Here is a 21,087-nt window from a genome sequence, read left to right on the forward strand (position 1 = left end):
TTTGCAGGGGGAAGGACCCATGGTCCTAGTGCGAGTGGTAGCGCGAGCAAACTTTGTGTAAACATATCCCTGTGATACGTTGACTAGTTCTAGACTTTAGACGTTTTCAAACGCATAATTTAAATATTACTGTACAGCATAAAAACATCTGCTAATTACAGTAGCTCAGCATATCAAGTATTTGTACTCAACCTTTTCTCCCCAGTTGAAATAAGTGTTTGTCTTATACAGTAGGCCTACTTTAGTATAACAGCACTTGGTTTGGTAAACAGATCACAACAACCAACATGAATTTAAAGTTTTATTCGTGAAAAAATATGAACTATTTACAAAAATAAAACGTGTAGTGTGCGTTTGCTAGAGTCAAAATAGTCACAGCTCATCTTCAGCATCTACTGTCTCCTGGAAGCCACGGTACTGCCCATCTTGTGCTGGGTAATTAGCTCTGATGGCCTGGACAACACAGGAAGCCGATACTGTCTAAGAAAGGAAGAGCAACATTAGCAAAGCAAGATAAATTATGCCTTGAGTAGCCTATACAGAATTACACAGACTTTAAGCTAATGTAACGTAGCCTATGATCTGCCAATAAGATCGGCTACTTTTGGATAAATACATTGTCACGTTCCCCGGGACTCAAAACTATGTAGCCAATGTTTTAGTAAAAAAACAAACACTTACTCTATGCTCAGACGTCTGTTTCTCACAGCGAGCTTTGGCTGGCGTTTCCAGTACACTATCTGGGTCCGGAAATGTTTATCCAATACCCAACTGTTCAGATGAGGCGTAAAGCCTGGGGTGCGAAACTCGGGTGATCGACAACACACGTCCGTGTCATCCTCCGATTCCGTGATTTCGTCCTGAAGAAATTGGCAACGCTGGAATTCTCGGCAGCGGACAGACTCTTGTTCTGTGTCCATTGGCGCACAGTGATAGCACAGGCACCACCAATCCGCCCCAGCTCGAGCCATTGTGGGCTCTTCGTCTGCGGCAGGCAGGTCGTCTGCCTCGGCTGTAGCGACGGCAGCTTCAGCCGCCTCCTGTTCCTCCATAGCCCTCAGCTGCTCGTCGCTATATTGTGGCTCATAAAGGTAGCCACAAACGTCAGTTTCTACCATAACTTCTTCAAAATCCCAATCCTCCATATTGTGTCCGTCTGCGTATTCAGTACCTTCGGCCATGTTTTCTGCAGGTGAAGTCTAACGCACTGGCATAGATCTGTGATAGGTCTGTTAGTGCATTAGGTCTCACCCCCTATGGGCGGATTTGAAAGGGTGTGACTAGTGCTTGTAGTCTCAATAGAAATCCCCCCTCTTGTATTTCCTTCTGGCAATGACGTAAAATTACGATTTTTGCGTCATTGCCAGAAAGAAGTGTAAGAGGTAAATACGGATTTCTCCCGTCTCAGGGGAAAATTAGATAGTGTTGCATGAGCATTCAAAAGTATGACTGGGTTTCTAACAATGCAAAGCTTAAGGCAAGTGGGTGGAGTGTTCCTTTAACTTTTTGAATATACCCTCGGAAACGTATCGAAAAACCAACGTCGGGAAAATATGAAGGAAAAATAAAAAAATACATTGTTGATCCTTTTGCGCTCCACAAACATTCATCCATTCTGAAAAGCAAACGTATTCTCATTTCTTAGCGGTGAATGGTGCGTGTTGCTGGTCAGCAGATAGATATCGCGCCCCAATTCCCTATGTGATGTAATGTTAAATAATGTAAGTAGGCATTTGCATCTCCTTGTAACTGAGATCGTTTCCTCCTCATGTCGCCGGTCAGAAGCTCAAAGAAGAGGTTCTGTTACCAAAGACCACCAAGCGAGCAAGGGAGGTGGTGGCCCAGGAGACTGATGAGCTCAGCAAAATGACAGCCAAAAAGCCCAAGACCCAGGTAAGAAGTTATGTATACACCTATACATGGCTGAAAGGAAAGCCCTACAGCGAGTGGTGAAAACTGCTCAAAAAATCATTGGCACAACACTACTGTCATCACTGACCTTCATCACTCACGGTGTCTGCGGCGTGCTTACAACATCATCAAGGACCACACACACCCCAGTCACATACTGTTCTCTGTACTACCGTCGGGGCGACGTTACAGGAGCCTCAGGGGTCCAACCAGCAGGCTCAGAAATGGCTTCTTTCATAGCACCGTAACACTACTCAACACAAAGGCCCCGCCACTGCCTCTGCCCTGCCCCGCCCCCCTCTCCTTTTGAACATGGACTATGGACTATCAGACTACCTCTGACATCTATGCACTTTATTAATGCCCTTCAACAATGCACTTTACTTTATATGATCATACTGCTTCTATTTATGATATGGATGGTCTGATTGCTCATAACTCTATGCACTTTAATAATGGCAGTGTTTCCCATACATAGACCAATGTGTGGCGCAGCGCCACAGAATCAACACCGAGCGCCACAAATTGATTCTGCTTTTTCTTCCTTTTTAGCGATTTTTAAATCTAAATATCGTTCCGTTCATTCATCTCCACATGGCACTCTTTCTCCCTGTCATTCTCATTCACACACACACACACACACAGACAAGTGTGCATACATGCCAATGGTGCGCGGGTACACTACCACTTATTGGATAAACCCGCGTATCATACATGCACACGCACTGACAGCGGATTCGCCCGCGCCTACAAAGGCAAACCCGAAGCAGCGGGAAATGTAAGGGATATTGCATAGAACGCCGGTCATTAACGGGAAAATAAACCCTGTGTTGTACACTTCTTTCTTATTTTTGATAACCGTTCTGCTGTTGGTGTCATGGCACATAACACGTCGGTTCGTTGACGTCTCTGGTATTTCCCCAACGAGACTGTAGTCGGGATTATCTCTGCCATGGTTGAGAAAGAATTGGGGGGAAAGGAACTTTGGCTTTGACTCCCTGAAGTACATGCACTGCGACATGGAGGAGAAAGGGATTGTTGCCCTTGATTGTCTCCCGCCGGAGCCCCGCTGCCCACTGCCACGTTGCACCACCGCCGCGAAGCACCACCGCCCGGCAGCGGGCAGCGGGCGGTTCAGTCTACATCAGATTGATGTGGGCGTGGAAGAACCAGAGACGTTGGACAACCCGATGCAGTCGTTTGAGATTAATAATATCGTCTGTTGGCGCACACAGCTTTTGGCCGTGATAATATATATTATATGGTTCTGATATCTACGTATAATGTGATATTATTTAGATACAGAGCTCCAAGACCCCTGCCGGAGCACCCGGAGTTGTCTAGAATACTTACAGAACACGGCCAAAGGCTGTGTGCGCCTCGCCATTGCGATACATCCACTGTAAACGGAGCGCATGGGACCGTGGCCAAAAGCTGCTCAGGGCCACACCCCCACCCTCTTCCTTGACCCGCCTCTCTCCTCGTCATTTGCATTAAAGCTACTGACAAAGAAACTGCGCATTTGGGGAAAGCTCAATGTGCGACTGGCTCGTAGTGGCTGTAATTCTGCACCACGGCAGAATTTCGGGAACGTATTCAAATGCTGTGGGTGGGGCCCACTAATATCTATATTAAAGCATCCATAATGTAGCATGCCATGGGACCTTTATGCTTTAACTAACTCTAACTACACCAGCCGTACAGTTCTGTATGGCTGGTGTAGATGTAATCTTCTAAAAGGGCAGCCAACGTGTCCGTGTTCATGCGTGGTATTTGGACACTTCTCAAACCGTGCCGTTTCTGTAAAACTGTTGCGTTACCAGGCGAGGACTGCTGCCCTTCTCTATGCTTATTATTCAGTTGTCGTATTGTACACATATCAACACGTGGTGAGCTCAGATTAATTCACCATTAATTCACCATATAATAATAACCGGTATAATAATCAGTGCATTAAATGAGAATTGTTCAAATGAAATACAAACTCTTACGTGTCATTCAAAACCATTATTGTGGTAAATCCCATTAACTATTCAACATATTCATACCAGTACACGGTATCTGCAGGTGCCCAAAGTTGAGCTCAATGTACCCACCCCTTAAAGGGGTGATATCATGCCACCAGGTTTGAGTGTGATGAGCCATTACAAGCCGTTTTGAAAATCCAGTGTTTCCTCCAGCACTGTATGATTAAGGCCTTAAAAAAATAGGGCCCCGCCTTGACTACTTCTATAGATTATTATGCAAAAACAAAGTAGAAAACTCGTAGGGAAAGAAAACATACTTCCATCAGGTATAAAGAATAAAGATTTATAATGCATCGGTACTACTGTTTACAAAAATGGTCGTGCCATAAAGCTTTATGAATGGAATTGAACCGGCGGCATCAGGTGGTTGTATATATTATTGCGAACTGAAACCCTCGCAAACCCTGCAGGGCCATGAGACCCCCCGCTCCTAGACCACCTTGACTAAGACATTTTCTGGGGGAAACGCTGTAATGGGCCGTTCCCCGTGCCCTTGTGACTTCACTAGGGGGCGTGTCCAGTACAACCCAGTGGACTGGGGCAGATCAGCTTATCCATCACTATGATGGGCCTGGCTCATGACGTCAGCCCTTGAATGTAATCTTCAGGCCCAGCTCAGTGAGCGCCCTATGCTCCTGCAGGAGGCGCTGGTGTCTCGGTCGGAGGGTGAGGTGGAGGAGGAGAGCTCCGACAGCCGCAGTGCCAACGAGGACGGCAGTGACACCAAAGACATCGACCAGGACAACCGCAGCTCCTCCCCCAGCATCCCCAGCCCGCAGCCTGGCAACGAGAGCGACTCGGACTCCTCCCCGCAGCCCAGCGGCCCGCAGACTGCCGCCCCGCATGTCCCCGCTCACCAGCCCCCCCACGGCGCTCCGGACCCCCTCCACGCTCCACCCGCCCCGGGCCCGCTCCCTGTGGCCCAGGCGCCGCCTCACGGCCCCCCGCGCCAAGCCCCGCCCCACTTCTCCAGGGAGCCCCTGGTCCCGAAGGCCCCTCCCTCCGTACCCCAGGCCAAGCCTCCCCCAACCACCCCCATCCCGCCCTCGCTCAGACAGTCGCCCCACCTGTCGGCCACGCATTTCACCCAGATGCCCACCAACCTGCCCCCGCCCCCGGCCCTCAAGCCCCTCAACGCCCTGCCTAACCAGCATGCCCCCGGGGCCCCCCCTCCCCCCCTGCAGCTCATGCAGAGCCTCCCAGCCGCCCAGCTGGCTGCTCTCCCCCACCTTCAGAACCACCCCCGCGCCCATTCGTCTCATCTGCCCAACCCCCACCCCCAAACCCTCTCCGCCATGGCACAGTCCAGCCACAACATAGGCCCCGCCCCCAGCCACAACGTAGGCCCCGCCCCCAGCCACAACGTAGGCCCCAGCCACAACGTAGGCCCCGCCCCCAGCCACAACGTAGGCCCCGCCCCCAGCCACAACGTAGGCCCCGCCCCCAGCCACAACGTAGGCCCCGCCCCCAGCCACAACGTAGGCCCCGCCCCCAGCCACAACGTAGGCCCCGCCCCCAGCCACAACGTAGGCCCCGCCCCCAGCCACAACGTAGGCCCCGCCCCCAGCCACAACGTCGGCCCCGCCCCCAGCCACAACGTCGGCCCCGCCCCCAGCCACAACGTCGGCCCCGCCCCCAGCCACAACGTCGGCCCCGCCCCCAGCCACAACATGGGCCCCGCCAACAGTAACAACACGGGCCCTGCTGCGAGCCCCAATATAGGCCCCTCCTCCATCCCAAACATAGTCCCTGCCCCCAACCACAAAATAGGCCCTGCCCCCAGCCACAATACAGGCCCTACCTCCAGCCACAAGATAGGCCCCGCCCCCAGCCTCAACCCATCCTTACCTCCTCACTCTCTGAGGCCCTGCGCCCCGACCAGCAGCCCACACAGGGCACATATTCACATCAAGGAGGAGCCAATGGATGAGCTAGAAGAAGCGGAAAGCCCGCCTCCTCCGGCCAGCAGTCCCTCGCCAGAGCCCACGGTCGTCAACATCGCCAGCCACGCCAGCCAGTCTGCCAGGTACCATATCCACCATGTCAGGGTAATGTATAGAACGCAGACCGCCAGTCTGCCAGGTACCCTATCCACTGTCAGGGTAATGTATAGAACGCAGACCGCCAGGTACCGTATCCACTGTCAGGGTAATGTATAGAACGCAGACCGCCAGGTACCGTATCCACCATGTCAGGGCAATGTATAGAACGCAGACCGCCAGGTACCGTATCCACCATGTCAGAGCAATGTATAGAACGCAGACCGCCAGGTACCGTATCCACCATGTCAGGGCAATGTATAGAACGCAGACCGCCAGGTACCGTATCCACCATGTCAGGGCAATGTATAGAACGCAGACCGCCAGGTACCGTATCCACCATGTCAGGGCAATGTATAGAACGCAGACCGCCAGGTACCGTATCCACCATGTCAGGGCAATGTATAGAACGCAGACCGCCAGGTACCGTATCCACCATGTCAGGGCAATGTATAGAAAGCAGACCGCCAGGTACCGTATCCACCATGTCAGGGCAATGTATAGAACGCAGACCGCCAGGTACCGTATCCACCATGTCAGGGCAATGTATAGAATGCAGACCGCCAGGTACCGTATCCACTGTGAGGGTAATGTATAGAACGCAGACCGGACTCCGACTCCAAGCGGAGGGGTCTTGCTTTGCCAAATCTAAAGAAATGACAATTTATTTGTTACCATTCGTAGTGTTGGAACAGTAGAGAACTATTTCAACAGAGATGTTGACGTCGCTTAGCAAACGAATACGCTGGGGTTGATAAGTTAACGGACCACTTGAAGTGGTTGGAGTGATTGGAAAGGCGTCAATCAGAGGCAAAAAAAATTCACTTTCCTTGAAAGCGGTCAATTATGCTTAGCAATTATGCAAAAAATAATTACTGCCAAACATTGGGTAGGCCCATTCGAGTGAACAAAGCATTATACAGCATTAAGAAGAGCTGTGTAATAACAAAGAGACAAAGTGCATCCCTCTTAGATCCAGGTCCTTTTTTCTATGTATATTAACATTGATAATGCAATATTTCAACTGTTATAAAATGTATTGGTTGTTAAGACAACAAGAGGAAGCATGACTTATTTAAATGGTTACTAAAGCCTCTGTGACACATGCAGGCCTACCGTTGAAAGTTCCAGGAGATTTCCTGCCTGGGCTTAATTATGTATAGGAACAGGGATCGATGTTAAAATCGTCTGAAATCTGCACAGGCAATTTGCCCCGCTCAAGACTTTGTAACATTTCCTGATCACTTGCGGAACACCTGTGTTGTCGTTGGGTGAAAGCAGCAACATGACTGGGAGAGTTCATGGGGAGCAAGGGAACCAATCATAAGACTCTGCTGAGGACAGAGAGAATCCACAACGGTTTACATTAACGCAACGGTGCTTTCCGGCCTATCCGATGACTATCAATACAGCTTATTTTGTTTGCAAAACAAATTCCATTTTTCTAGAAAAACTGGACAGGCCCTGAAATAAGGGAGTTCCTGTCACTCAGCGGGTTCTGGGGACTGTTGGACTCTGCTGGGCCGTCTCTTGGCCTGTCTAGTCCGGCGTCAGTAGGCCTATGAACGTCACTGTATGTGTGGATAGGGCAAATCACCAGGGGTGCATGGAATGGAGCAGGAACAACGCAGACCTTAACTCTTCTAACATGTGTTCTCTGATCCAGGTTTATCAAACACTGGGACCGGGGCTGCAACTCCTGCTCCAGAACAGACCTGTTCTTCACACCGCTGGCCGCCTCAAAGCTGGCCAAGAAGAGGGAGGAGACGATGGAGAAGTCCAGGAGAGAGGCGGAGCTCGGCGCTCGCCAGGAGCGGGAGAGGGAGAAGGACCGGGAGAGAGAGCGAGAGAGGGAGGCAGACAAAAATGTGGTGAGTTAAGGTTTCACTTTTCTGTTTTTTCTGGTACTTCATTGGGGACGCTTGTAAATGTAAATGTAAATGTTTAAATGACGGAACAGGCATGTAGTGTGAACACGCTTATTACGTGTAAGGATATTATATAGATATATAGCTCAGGAGGTGGAGCGGGATGACGTAACCTTGCTGGTACCATCCCCGGCTCCTCCTAGCTGAGTGTCGAGGTGCGAGACACCTAAACCTAACCCGACAAGCTTGCTGTCGCCCTGCGTGGTTGACTCCGCCGTCGGAGTGTGAATGAGTGCATTAATGGTTGTAACTTGCTCTGGTTAAAAGCGTCTGCTGTATGCCCTCAATGTAAATGCCCACATGTCACTGTAGATTGATGACCGTCCCCCCTTTCCCCCCCAGAGAGTCTCCAGCTCATCCCAAGACAGTCGCATGAGCGATGCCCAGATGTCAGCCCAGATGTCAGCCCAGATGTCCGCCCAGATGTCCGCCCAGATGTCAGCCCAGATGTCGGCTCAGATGTCGGCTCAGATGGCGGCCCAGATGTCAGCCCAGATGTCTGCCCACGGCCACATGCGCTCCTCCTTCGAGCAGCCGCCCACCACGGTGGCGGCCGTGCCCCCCTACATCGGGCCGGACACGCCCGCCCTGCGCACGCTCAGCGAGTACGCGCGCCCCCACGTCATGTCGCCAACCAACCGCAACCACCCCTTCTTCATGTCCCTGAGCCCCGGGGAGCCTCTGCTGGCCTACCACATGCCCGGCCTGTACGGCAATGACCCGGGCCTCCGCGAGCGCGAGCTGCGCAACCTGCGGGAGCGGGAGCTCCGGGAGCGCATGAAGCCCGGCTACGAGATGAAGCCCCCGGAGCTGGAGGCCATGCACCCCTCGGCCAACCCCATGGAGCACTTCGCCCGGCACGGCGCTCTTGTGCTGCCGCACATGGCCGGCCCGCCGCACCACTTCGCCCAGTTCCACCCGGGGCTGAACCACCTGGAGCGCGAGCGCATGATGATGGCCAACCAGCAGCTGCGGCCGGAGCTGAGCTACGCAGAGCGGCTGACGGCCGAACGGCTGCACGCCGAGAGGATGGCGTCGGTGGCCAGCGACCCGGCCGCCCGGCTGCAGATGCTCAACGTGACGCCGCACCACCACCAGCACTCCCACATCCACTCACACCTCCACCTGCACCAGCAGGACCCCCTCAACCAAGGTGGGCCTCTTAAAGCACCCGGGGGCGCTGTTGGGTATTAAACCACCGCTGAGCGCTTACTGAGGAAGGTTTCAATAAATACACATAGCTACATAGTGTGTATATAATGGAAAAGTAATCCTAATTTTTCCTAAGGCAATATAGTCCCTTTAGACAGTATAATCAGCAGCGCATTAAAACTTAAACTGAATGGTTATGCAGTCAGTGGTGTACGTTGTCAAGGACCAGAACCCAATCCGTTTTATAATTCAAAAAAGTAAGAAAATAGAAAATGCTGATCCTAATATTGATGGTAGGTCAAATATTCAGACTGATAACCACTACTACTGCTGTGGCAATGGATCAACATGCACAATGTTTGTTAGCTTTTTAATAAGTGGAAGTAGGCCTGCTGTCAGAACGAGATGGATCACTGGATCCGACAGCCACTGACGTCCACACAGCAGTCCTACCCGAGCTTTTTGTTTAATTCAAATAACACTAGAAATTAAAAGGAAAAGCGTTTAGCCGTTCTTTCTAGAAGCAGAGAAAACGTGTGGATGGTCTCAGCATGCACAGTTGTCAGGCAGAGAATGAGGAGTTTATCTTTTCTTTAATTTGGCAAACCTTTAAAAAGTTATTCAAAACTGTAAATGACGTATGGGGCTAGCCCTAAGTGATGGAAGTGATCATGAACTGAGGTATGAGGCAATGCAGCTCATCTTTTCATTTTCGGGTCTCACGTTTGTGACCTTTGACCTTCAGGCTCTTCTCCACACACTCTGGACCCCATGGCAACCGGGCCCCGCTTGGCCCGCTTCCCGTTCCCCAACGGACCCGTCCCCAACCCCTTACTCAACGACCTCCCCCACGACCACGACATGCTGCGGCACCCGCTGTTCGGTGAGTCCTCCCACCCAGCAGAGCGCTCCTGTTCCTCCCCCAGTCCCCTCCCTCCAGGCTAAGTGTGAGGTGTGCGTCTTGTCTCGCTCCAGGCGTTGCGTATCCGCGGGAGATGCAGGGCCAGATGCCCCAGATGTCGGCCGCCCACCAGCTGCAGGCGATGCACGCCCAGTCGGCGGAGCTGCAGCGCATGGCCCTGGAGCAGCAGTGGCTGCATGGGCACCACCACCTGCACGGTGGCGGCCCGCTGCCCGGCCAGGAGGACTACTACAGGTGGGTGTCCAGCACCGCTGGGCAGAGCGTTTGACTGACAGATGGTTAGTAGCTTTGGTCTGCGTTTGCATTTGCACCGGTAACGGCGCCAGTACCGGTATCTGGACTATATAAGTTAGCCTGTCAAACATTTGTTCGTACCTCGGCAGTTAAATGTGTTTTGTGTTTGACCAGGTGTTATTTCAAATTAGAGCTGTGTTGGTCTGCTTTGCATTTCGCGTAACTATGTCAGCGTGCTTTGTAGGGGTGTGCATTGGCACTGCCCTCACGATTCGATTACGGTTCACCAGGTAACGATTCGATTCAATTCGATTCTACGATGCATAAAAATTCTACTGCACACAATAAGGCAAATTTTTTCACCTTCCACTCCCTAACCTACTGCAATTAAATGCCAGACTTTGTCCTTTCTAACATTGTCCTTATAAAAAGGATGATATGTTTCATAAATTATTTTATGTTGCTCCACTTCGAGAATCAGTCTCTCGTCGTCCATGTTGCCGACCCTCTGAGACCCTTTGATTGATTGACTGCTGACCTGGTGCCACCGGTCATGACGTTATGTTGATGTGAAGTTGTTATAGGCTACATGAGCTGAGTATTGTGTTTTATTTTGAAAATTGACCGGATGCTCTATGGCTTTTACTTTTTCACTTCCTGCCCGGCTCGATCTGCTCTGTTGAAATTGACGCGGTTCAGCAACGGTTTTCTGGGACGCTGCTGAGCCGGTGGAAATGGTTTCATTGATTAGGGTGGCAGCGATCAGCAGTGGTGACCGCGGCGCTTTCGTCCCTGGTGGAAATCAGGCTAGTGTTGTTGTTGTTGCTAGCGCCGCCGCTTAGCATGTACTTCACAACTCTATTGTCCACTCGAGGCCCAAAAATAAACAGCGACATAATCGATTATGGCACGTTGCTGCATCGATGCTGAATCGTGCATGCCCCGCATTGCGATGCATCGCCGAATCGATTATTGTTGACACCCCTAGTGCTTTGTCTGCGTGTATACCCCCACGCCTTCATTGGTGGTTCTGGTGCGCAACACTGGATCCAACTCTGACGTAGTGATGCGTTTTCCCGCTGTAAAGGTTCCTGGTACAGAGCGGACGGAGTCAGGGTTGTACTTGGCAAAAAAGGCGGTTTTAATCGAGGAAAATAATAACGGTGTGCCATTAAATCATATGAGCATGCCACAGCGGTAGCTGTGCGATTGTCCTTGCACAAGCTCTCACTCACACTGGCCTTCCCTCCTCCTGCAAGACAAAAGCAGGCACATTAAGGCCCCGTTTACACGAGGACGCTTGCGGGTAAAAACGACAAAATATTTTATCAGAAGTGCCTTTCGTTTAGACGGTGACGGCGTTTTTGGGGCATGAAAACGCATAGATCTGAAACCACCCTCCAGAGTGGAAAAGTTGAATACGCTCCGCCGTAGCGTGTCCGTCTACACTGCTAAGACGCAAAACACTGCTCAGATCTGCTCACGTCGCGTACGCGCTTACGTCACATACATGTGCCAGTACAAGGAAATAAACAAACATGTCTGATTATTTCCATCCCTCGGATCGTCAAGCTGCTCTCGCAGCTCTAACAACCATACAGGAGTCTTTCCACGAAATGTACAGGATATGTACAGATAGTATTACTGAACAGAGAAGCATCTTTTTGGTTTTTGCGGCACGGATAAGAGAAGAAGGAAGATTCTACGCATGCGCTCAGACATGGCGGTGTTGTGTGATAGTGTATCACACCACCACCTAGCCGCCTGGCATGCATACCCAATCGAATTCCACACACTTTTGTGTCACCGTATGCATGCAGATTTCCTCCCGAAAAAGCTTGTCTAAACGCGGAATAAAAAGTGAAGACGCGACGCCACTTTTGCGTCTTCTGTTCAGACCTTCATCGTGTCAACGTAGCCTAATACACACTCCCTGGCAGGTCTGATTGCGAGCAGGTGCCCGCAATCAGACCCAATCAACCCGGCAGATCCGGTGAGCTCCAAACATGACCCATGCCCCACCTGCAGGCCAAACGCTGTGCTGCCCCCCACACCCGCCTGCTTTCTAACGATCCGTACCGTATCGTACACTCTCACCAACCAGAGGCGCAGATTTAGTTAGCATGTATATGTTCTCATTTGGTCGGCCCCCTGAACAGCACAGAGAGTCCTGTATTTACCTTACATGGTACTCTTACATTAATAAACATGTTGTATTACACTCTCACTGTCTGGTTATCTCAATCCTCATGGGTCTGTTTGGGTCTGTCTCCCCTCTTGCAGCCGTTTGAAGAAGGAAGGAGACAAGCCATCCTGAAGCCAAGATGGGCCAGACACCATCTGAACAGAATCCAGTATACAGATGGTGTCAGCCTCCACCCTAACAGATCCAGTATACAGATCAACTAGACTCCACCCCAACAGATCCAGTACAGATCAACTAGACTCTACCCTAACAGATCCAGTATACAGATTAACTAGACTCCACCCTAACAGATCCAGTATACAGATCAACTAGACTCCACCCTAACAGATCCAGTATACAGATTAACTAGACTCCACCCCAACAGATCCAGTATACAGATTAACTAGACTCCACCCTAACAGATCCAGTATACAGATTAACTAGACTCCACCCTAACAGATCCAGTATACAGATTAACTAGACTCCACCCTAACAGATCCAGTATACAGATTAACTAGACTCCACCCCAACAGATCCAGTATACAGATTAACTAGACTCCACCCTAACAGATCCAGTATACAGATTAACTAGACTCCACCCTAACATAATCCAGTATCCAGATGGACCAGACTCCACCCTAACAGATCCATTATCCAGATGGACCAGACTCCACCCTAACAGATCCAGTATCCAGATGGGCCAGACTCCACCCTAACAGATCCAGTATCCAGATGGGCCAGACTCCACCCTAACAGAATCCAGTATCCAGATGGTGTCAGCCTCCACCCTAACAGAATCCAGTATCTACTTGTCGCTCAGCCTCCACCCTAACAGAATCCAGTATCTAGTTGGCGCTCAGCCTCTACCCTAACAGAATCCAGTATACTTTTCAGAGACTGTACATTTTTTAAAGAGTGTGTGGGTCCCTTTGTTTTAATATATTGAAAATAAGAATCCTTGTGTGTCTATATGTGTATTCCTTGTTCCAGCACTTAATGGGATTGTCAAGAGGTTTGCTTGAGATTTTCTTACTAATAGACAGTAGTGTTAAGACTTTATACTGCCATAATCTCCTAATTTATTGTTATTTTACTTGTTCAGCAGACATGTGCGGTATTAGGGTAACCAGCATATCGCACACATCAAACTTTGATGTGTGCAGTATGATAGAATTGCTAATGATGCCCTAGGCTAGCAAGGATGCTATTGACCCAGCTGATGAACATTGGTAGTGGTATGAGCTGTTCTTTCATTTTTAAATGGTCTTGTGTAAATTTTAATTTTAAATCAGTGTTTGAATGATTGGCCTAACAACCTAGCATGACTGTCTTCACAATTCCGAAACTAGAGTAGCAAGTTACAATGTTGTGTCATTAGACTTGGAAAACTATACTACATGGATTTATTCTAAAACTGCTAAATATTTGTCTAAATTAAAAACATTTATATTTCAAGGTATCTTTCACAGTGTAACCTAAGCTTTTAGTCACTTTGAGACTGTAAATACTACATGTGTAATAGTCTATATTACCAAGCATTATTGATATAGGTTTAATATTCTATATTAAGTATTATTGATCTTACTGTAAGTGTGAACTCGCCCCTAAATTTGGCACATAAAAAAACATTTGCTGAACACAGTTTAGTGTTATAAAATAAAATGATTGTAAATTATAAGCTATGATCTGTGTCACTGTGTTGCACAGTGACATTAAAACAACCTATTCCGATGTTTTTTTTAACAAAGCGGTGAGAGACGAGACCCACGTGATCTTAACATACATTTTAAAAACCCTGTTCCCTGTTTCAAAATTCAATATTTATGTGAAATAAGAAACAAAAATATTGCACAATTATTTCAATAAATAATTCTGCAATGACGAATTCTTGTCTGTGGTTGTATTTCTAATTAACCAGGAAATGTATACTGTTTTAACTATAGGCATCATGTTAATACATAGACATCAGGCCTTCTACAAACTAACTGTTGACAATCATATTAAGAAATGGAGAGCTTTGACCATTTAAGGTTTATTCAACAAAATATTATTTGACAAATCTGAACACGGCAACATTCTGCATTTACCAACTAAATTGCGCACACAGGCTTAATCAAATCCCTACAAGACCTACCTTATACCCTTTGACAACATTCTCATGAACCAGCCTAACATTTAACAAACTAAGCTTAACTGTCTATGCATTTGTACTTACTCAGCAAATATAAAGTGCCCATATTGTGTGTTAAAATATCAGGCACATGATATTACCCTTGACTGACGTATTTACTAGCAATGGTCCATAGCAATTCCAAGAAATGGAATTGATTGGACTGTTAAACAGATAAAAAGGTCTGATCAGTGATGGAAGCGTTGATCAGTGATGGAAGCGTTGTGTTGTTGGACCCAGGGGAGATGTGCGTTGTGGTTCTGTCACTGACCGTCCTTAGCAGGTCTCCTCAGAACATAGTGTCGGAGGTACTGGATCGCTGATATGGCGCTCACATTTGCCAGCAAGGCTAAATGGTTATGGGAGAAAGTCAAAATCAGGTTATTTAATCATTTTAGCTGTTACAAATATCAACCATTTAAAAATCTTGAAATCGATTACATTTGAAATACGAATACATTTTTGTTTGAGCAGTTTTGTTCAAACCTGCTTTCCAAGAGTCTGCTGCGTGCGGGTCAGTGGACCTCAGGACCCACGACGCCACTGCAATGCACAACAAGCACATGTCTGACTGCTTCAGGGTGGAGAAGAGGCCGTCTTTATCTGAAAACAGACACATGATTAGTACAACATCTGTATATTGCTTTCATTCAAATGTGGAAGATTCAATTGATTGATACTGCATTCAACCTTATTCACCAACCTGATAATGACACCGATGTCGGCATGAGTTTCAACATTTGCTGGTCGGCTGCCAGCTTTCTGACCAAGTGGTTGGGGAAAGAGGCAAACTCTCTCTGAGGGGTTAGTGTGTGGACTGCATTGGCGTCCCTGAAGGGGGTCCAGTGGGCTCCGATCGGGAACACCCAAGGCCAAGACCTAATGCTCCAGCTGCTGCCGCTGTCTGGGAGGCGTATATTTCTGATGAACCAGCTGGACCAACATCTGTTGTTGAATAGAGCTTCGTCCGCGGCTGCAGACGAGAGGACGGGATAGACGCCCGGACAGGGGGCGTGAGGTACAGCCCAGATTGGCAGGCCGTGGCTCTCCATGTCCGGGTCAACGTGAATCTCTGTTGAACGTATGAGGTAGTCTGCCTCTGGGAATGTGAGCTCTCTAAGGGAGTGGCCGGAGCATGTGAAGATGGGGATTGGTTTTTCCTCTCTCCATTGGGAAGCTTGGATGGACAGGAGTCCGTCCTTAGACCCATATCTGGAGCTGGTGGTGCCGTCGCAAAGAGAAGACAGTGATTGGTCATCATAGTTACTGACCCCAAAGTCATCCTCTGTCTTGTTCTCATAGAAATACCCCAAAACTTCCGGGAGGGATATTCTGTAATCCTCGTCCAGAATGTCAGGGTTCGACAGCATAGTTGAGAAGGTTCCATCGACGAGAACGTTGTTCACCATTATGACAGGGATCATCTGCAGGGAAGGATCCTTTATACAGGGTGATCGCTCATCTCCATTCTCAAGGATCGGTTTGAAGGGCGTGCCCTTGTGAGTACTGTAGAGAGTTTGGATGTTATGCATGCTTTTGCTTTTTTGAATACCACTCTCATGTGCAGTTTGACCAGCTGAAAAACAGTTAAGGGAGTGTGGAACATCCAAACTTCCCTCTTCCCGCGTGCCTTCATTAGCCGGCGGTGTGTTCTTTGTGGAGTCCCGTGTGGGAGGAGAGACAGCTGGGCTTTGCGTGTGAAGGTTAGGGTCCAGAAGGTCAGTGCCCGTTTCTTGCCCGCCGCCCAGCAGCTGACAGTACTCCTCATCCAGATCAGAGAATACGGAAACATCACAACTCGAGCGATCTGGCTGAGAGTCATCGGGATTGGTAAAGTAGTCAGAGTCTGCGATGTCTGACGGATCTACCAGAGAGGTATCCGACCACAGAGGACCGGTGTCTGTCTTCATGTCCTGGTCATCATCATGGGGCCTTGCTGTGTCTTGAATTGTAAGTGCTTTTCTGCTGGGTTGTTCCCCTGATTCTCTCAGCTGTAAAATGTCTCTAATTGTCAGTTTTTCCATCTCATCCCAAAAGGCAGACATGGCGAATACAGGCCGACAAGGGCCAAGTGATTCAGCATATGTTTCTTGGCTGTCCGGCACAGAGCCAGCTGTCGGATCACAAACAGAAGGAGATTGAGGTTGATCTGTTGTCATGCTACACAGTTCCACTTGCTTAGAGTCTGAAGGTTGAGACGTTAAATGGACTGTTTTATCAGCAGAGTTGTTCTCTAGTGTTAAACTATCACTTTGTTCAACAGGTAGACATGCCAAAGCAGGCTCAGTATATGCCTCCATACATTCCCTATTGGCCTCAGTTTTACAGCCATGGCTTTGCAAGGGCATAGGGTCCTGCAGGTATTCAATGTCATGTGACACATGTTTAGCAGAATGCACATGCAGTGTCTCATCAGGAAACTGCACGTCATCTGTGTGTGGAACATTTTCCATCTCACTTAACTCCAACAGGTCACATGGTGTGGACAGCAATAGTTTGCGGCGGCGGGACCGTTGTTCCAGGTCCTCTGGTTTATTTTCAGAGCGATGGTCTTTGAATATAGGCCAAGTATCCTCTGGTGTGTCAGGTGCTGAAGCATAACTTTCACAATCAGAGCTGTTGCTTGAGCTGAAGTCTTCGGCACTTTTGAATTCCATAGACTCAATACTTTCAAATGATTGACAGTATTGTAATCTACTTGCACTTTTCAAGATAACTGCATCAGGCAACATGGCGGTTTGATGTCTGGAATAGCAAATATTTGCCAAGCATAATCCTTGACCATTTTCAAAATCCTCAGCCTTCACACCGTCCAGCACTGTAATATCTTGACCTTTAAATGCTAACTTGGATAACGTGGAGTTTGGGAGGGTCACTGACTGCGGAGCTGCCTCAGATAATGGACATGTTTCCAGTGTGGAAGGTTTAAAAGAACACAATTCAGAGTCTGAAAGAGAAGAGTCCTCATGGATTGGTTTTGTATCTGTGAGAACTGGTATCTGAATCCCATCGGATGACTCTGCAGCAGATGCTCCTTGGTGTGGTTGTGACGTTTCACAAGGCCCTGAGTCGTTGCTGCTCTCCACCTCTGATTGATTCATCTTGACCTCTGACCTGCGTTCAGGTGTGGGCTTCTGCAAACCGCCGCACGGGGGAAAGGTTCTACTAGCTTTCTTTTTCTTTCGTCTTTTTCTTCGCAAAGGGCTGACATTCACCGTCACAAACCAACGCTCCTTCTCTTTCGTAATCAAGAAGCTTCTGTCTTTCCCGCAAAGTGTTTTCTCTGCATTGTGTGCACATTGTATCAGCCTGTCGTTCATATCACGGTCGGCTTTATGTCTGGGAAGTGGCTGGACTTCCTGTGTAGTTGTGGCGCAGACCGTGTCACTTAGCAAAATTCTCTGTAGGTCTGAAAGCGTTTCATGGGCTCCATCGTCAGTAGAACATTGGCTATCATTAGGGTCGCTTCGTTGTGAGAGTGTTTCATTTGTTGCAATGCCATAATTAACCATCTTCAATATCTCCTCATTCTCTTTTTGTGCTTCCATGGTGGAGAGAACATCTTCTTCGGAACACTGCGGTGTCTCTACAAGATTAAGGCGGGTATGAAGAGATCCTTTATCTGATCCCTTCTCTTCCCAGACCGCAGTCTGATCCTCTGCTTCTCCGTCTGTGTGCTTCTGTTTAACCTGTGAAAACTCTGCAAAGCAAGGGCCATGCTCCAGTGCGAGGTGGACTAATTCTGGCCCTGTTCTGGCAGCAGTGGTTTGCAGGGCATCACATTGTTCTGAATGTTCCTGACTCCAGGACTCTTCTGAATCACTCAGGCTGGAGTTGTCAACGTCTGCTTTGGAGGGCAATAGCAGGCAACATTCTTCACACTCATCATAAAAGCTCATCCACTCGTATTCCACTATGCTGATACTGTGATCAAGGTCGTCCATTTGCACACCTTAACATAGTGCTGCAACTGCAAGAGCGGGAAACACAAAGGAACAAGGCTTAGGACCTCCTCCAAGGTTACAGTAAATCCTGTATCAATGATCAGCCAATGGTATTGTCTCACAGGAAGAAGATTGATTTAAGATCCATCATATAGGTTCTTATTCTATCCATATGTTAAGTTTTCACGCCGTTATATCGGTGCTGTGTGTTGATACTAACACTGTCAGTATCAACAATTTAGGTGAAATTCTGCTGGGATTTCAATCGTAAATTAAAGTTCGATAACATCAGCCAATGTCACAGCACCAGGAATTTATACGTCCCAAAAAATGTACTTGGTACATTTGCTCTGGTAAATGTGACACACCTAACCAACTATAGGGTCTCTGAGGTAAACAAACTGCTGCAAACTGACTCCTCCAATATAACAAACTCACTCACCCATACTATATTATATACCACCATGAAACATTTTTCAAATGGTGACTTTTACAACATTGCTAATAAATCGTGGTAAGTGACCATTGCAGTACTAAATGCAGAATTAACATAAATCGTATTTATCAGACTATAGTTGGAACAAATGTTTTTAAAGAAGACACTGGTGAATGTTTTGTTGAAACAGTATATTATCACTGTATGTCGATAAAGGGTAAACCTACCTGATGCACACAGAGAAATCCTTGTGATCAAACTTTTTCTGCCGTGTCCCGACAATCACATTGTCCTGTGTCTGTCCGTGGGTCATACTGGTGCCTTTGAGCGGGTAAAAATAGAGCAGTATGTGGCAGCACATGCAGCGGCCTTCATGTCCTTCCCTTACTGAAGGTGTGATATTTCAGTCTCCCTCCCAAAATAGAACTGCTAAGAGTTGAGATCAATAATATAGGGCAGTTATTTGAATCTATGGGATTTTGAATGAATCGTCTGCGATTGAATGAATCGTCTCAAATTTAAACGATCTTTCTCAATATATTACCTTACAGTAACTTGTTTACACAAGGTAAAAATAATAAATGTGTTTGAAGTTACCAACTAATTATAAAGATTAGCCCTAATACGTATACATGAACCTGTAGACATTACGTTTTCTTAGACTCATTGTTTCCTTTCATATTAATTGTTTTGCAGTACAATTCACTATTCGGTGTTCATTAGAAATCAATAACACTAAACTTATTTAACTCACAATGTTCAGCTGGTAAACTCATGTGTATAAAACAAACCACAACTATGCGAAAAGTGTTTTATTGTTGTAAAAGGTACATAGCGTCTTCATAACAAGCTAAATAAGTTTCAACTAGGACTCTCATCTACATCGTTTCAAATACTTATCTGTAAAAAACGATTTTGCATTCATGAATGGCTAAGCAAATAAAACATATTTTACAATCACTGCCTTGGGATATGGCCTCACTTCTTCATATTAAAAACTTTTGGATGTCAAGATGTCGCTTCAAACATTTACAGTCCAGCCACCAGCCTTACGATATAAGGTAAAGGCCACCATAGATTCAAACGAGCACACATTCATTACAGCTGAGATTAAAACGTTTGTGACCCTTCCTGATGTGAGACACAATGGCACAGTAATAAACGCAGAGCGTAAGATCCTAAAACAATGTTTGGCCAATATTAACAAAAAACAGTGAGCGGTTTCTGCATAAATTACTTCCTATCTACAGAGACACCGAGCCCAGTAGCCCTGCCTCAGCCTCAGAGAACCAGGCCCTCCCAGACACCGCTTCACACTTTGGGTTCAACACGTGGACGCAGAAATAAAGGAATTCAGCGAGACACTGAAGGAATGGACGCAAGTACATTTACAAAAGTCTTCCACAGATTATTTTTTCAATGATTTCATATGAAGATTCATACCTTCCCAAAATGTTGCCACACCGAGAGTATGTTATTGTTCTGGAAATGGTAAACGTGGAAGTTCAACATACACTATCAACATGCTATTAAGGTGCATTTAGATTTTATATTTATTCTGAGTTTAGATACTTTTTTTGATTCGTTTCACAAAATTCAAATTTAACCGCCCCCAAATTTAAAAGGCATTATGTAAACTACAAAAAAACAATGTTTGTAAAATTACACAGATTATGCGTGTTCTGATATGCAATCAGTGTGGTTTATCAGATACTCAACTACAACCTTGGTTCAACTTGTTTTGAATGGAATCAAAAGATTATAATACATTCATCCTTGTTAAGTGTTTCAAAGTGCATATATATATATATAAGTTAGACGGTATTTCATAACACCCCAAATACACCCCCCAAAATAAACGCAAAGAAAAACAAGACAGAAAAGATAACATTGAGGTAACGATCAAAAACACTGAACCTGAACGCAAACCTCAGAGTAAACCCCAAACCACTCTTCTTCCTGGTTACTTTGGCCCCAATAAATATAGTGCAAACAGTCCTTGAAAGAATAAAAGAATAAGAATAAAAACTAAAAGAATCAAAGAAAAGAAGCGTTCCCATTCACAATTTGTTTAAATTGTTATTTGACAACACAAGAGCTGTTGCCACATGATTACATCCAGCTTAAAACGGCAAAATG

The 21,087-nt window shown here is 47.3% G+C and overlaps 2 protein-coding genes and 1 long non-coding RNA gene across 8 annotated transcripts in view; 1 reads left to right on the top strand and 2 right to left on the bottom strand.

The window, feature by feature from the left end:
• rereb (arginine-glutamic acid dipeptide (RE) repeats b) overlaps nt 1–14,283 on the top strand; it is a 32,111-nt gene extending 17,828 nt beyond the window's left edge. Inside the window, exons 11-18 of one of the 4 annotated variants that reach the window (XR_009527265.1) lie at nt 1,783–1,893; nt 4,580–5,964; nt 7,644–7,848; nt 8,248–9,058; nt 9,803–9,940; nt 10,033–10,213; nt 12,497–12,593; nt 12,702–14,283. Coding sequence is in view for 3 of the 4 variants with exons in the window: in XM_060060801.1 (XP_059916784.1) it covers nt 1,783–1,893; nt 4,580–5,964; nt 7,644–7,848; nt 8,248–9,058; nt 9,803–9,940; nt 10,033–10,247 (2,865 nt within the window). In the remaining variant the exon portion in view is untranslated. Of the gene's footprint in view, nt 1–1,782; nt 1,894–4,579; nt 5,965–7,643; nt 7,849–8,247; nt 9,059–9,802; nt 9,941–10,032; nt 10,258–12,496 lie in introns of all 4 variants that reach the window. The other 3 variants (XM_060060801.1, XM_060060793.1, XM_060060814.1) reach the window with 3 other exon arrangements.
• Nucleotides 118–1,786, bottom strand: LOC132464476 (uncharacterized). The gene is made up of 2 exons (XR_009527278.1): nt 682–1,786; nt 118–480 (listed from the first exon to the last, which is right to left on the bottom strand). It is a non-coding gene; the product is annotated as an uncharacterized LOC132464476 (long non-coding RNA).
• LOC132464448 (PPARGC1 and ESRR induced regulator, muscle 1) lies at nt 10,584–19,419 on the bottom strand. 3 transcript variants are annotated; one of them, XM_060060826.1, is made up of 5 exons: nt 19,176–19,419; nt 15,272–18,538; nt 15,055–15,171; nt 14,840–14,917; nt 10,584–11,465 (listed from the first exon to the last, which is right to left on the bottom strand). In XM_060060826.1, exons 2-5 carry the CDS (start codon nt 18,510–18,512, stop codon nt 11,116–11,118), a joined length of 3,786 nt encoding a protein of 1,261 aa, XP_059916809.1. In that variant the 5' UTR covers nt 18,513–18,538; nt 19,176–19,419; the 3' UTR covers nt 10,584–11,115. The 3 variants fall into 3 exon arrangements, with proteins under 3 accessions (XP_059916809.1, XP_059916817.1, XP_059916826.1); XM_060060834.1 differs by having other exon boundaries at nt 15,272–18,532; nt 19,172–19,419; XM_060060843.1 differs by lacking the exon at nt 10,584–11,465 and having other exon boundaries at nt 14,415–14,917; nt 19,176–19,342.
• Nucleotides 19,420–21,087: the final 1,668 nt, after the last annotated feature.

This window comes from Gadus macrocephalus, chromosome 1 (genome assembly GCF_031168955.1).
Source record: "Gadus macrocephalus chromosome 1, ASM3116895v1".
NCBI lineage: Eukaryota > Metazoa > Chordata > Actinopteri > Gadiformes > Gadidae > Gadus > Gadus macrocephalus.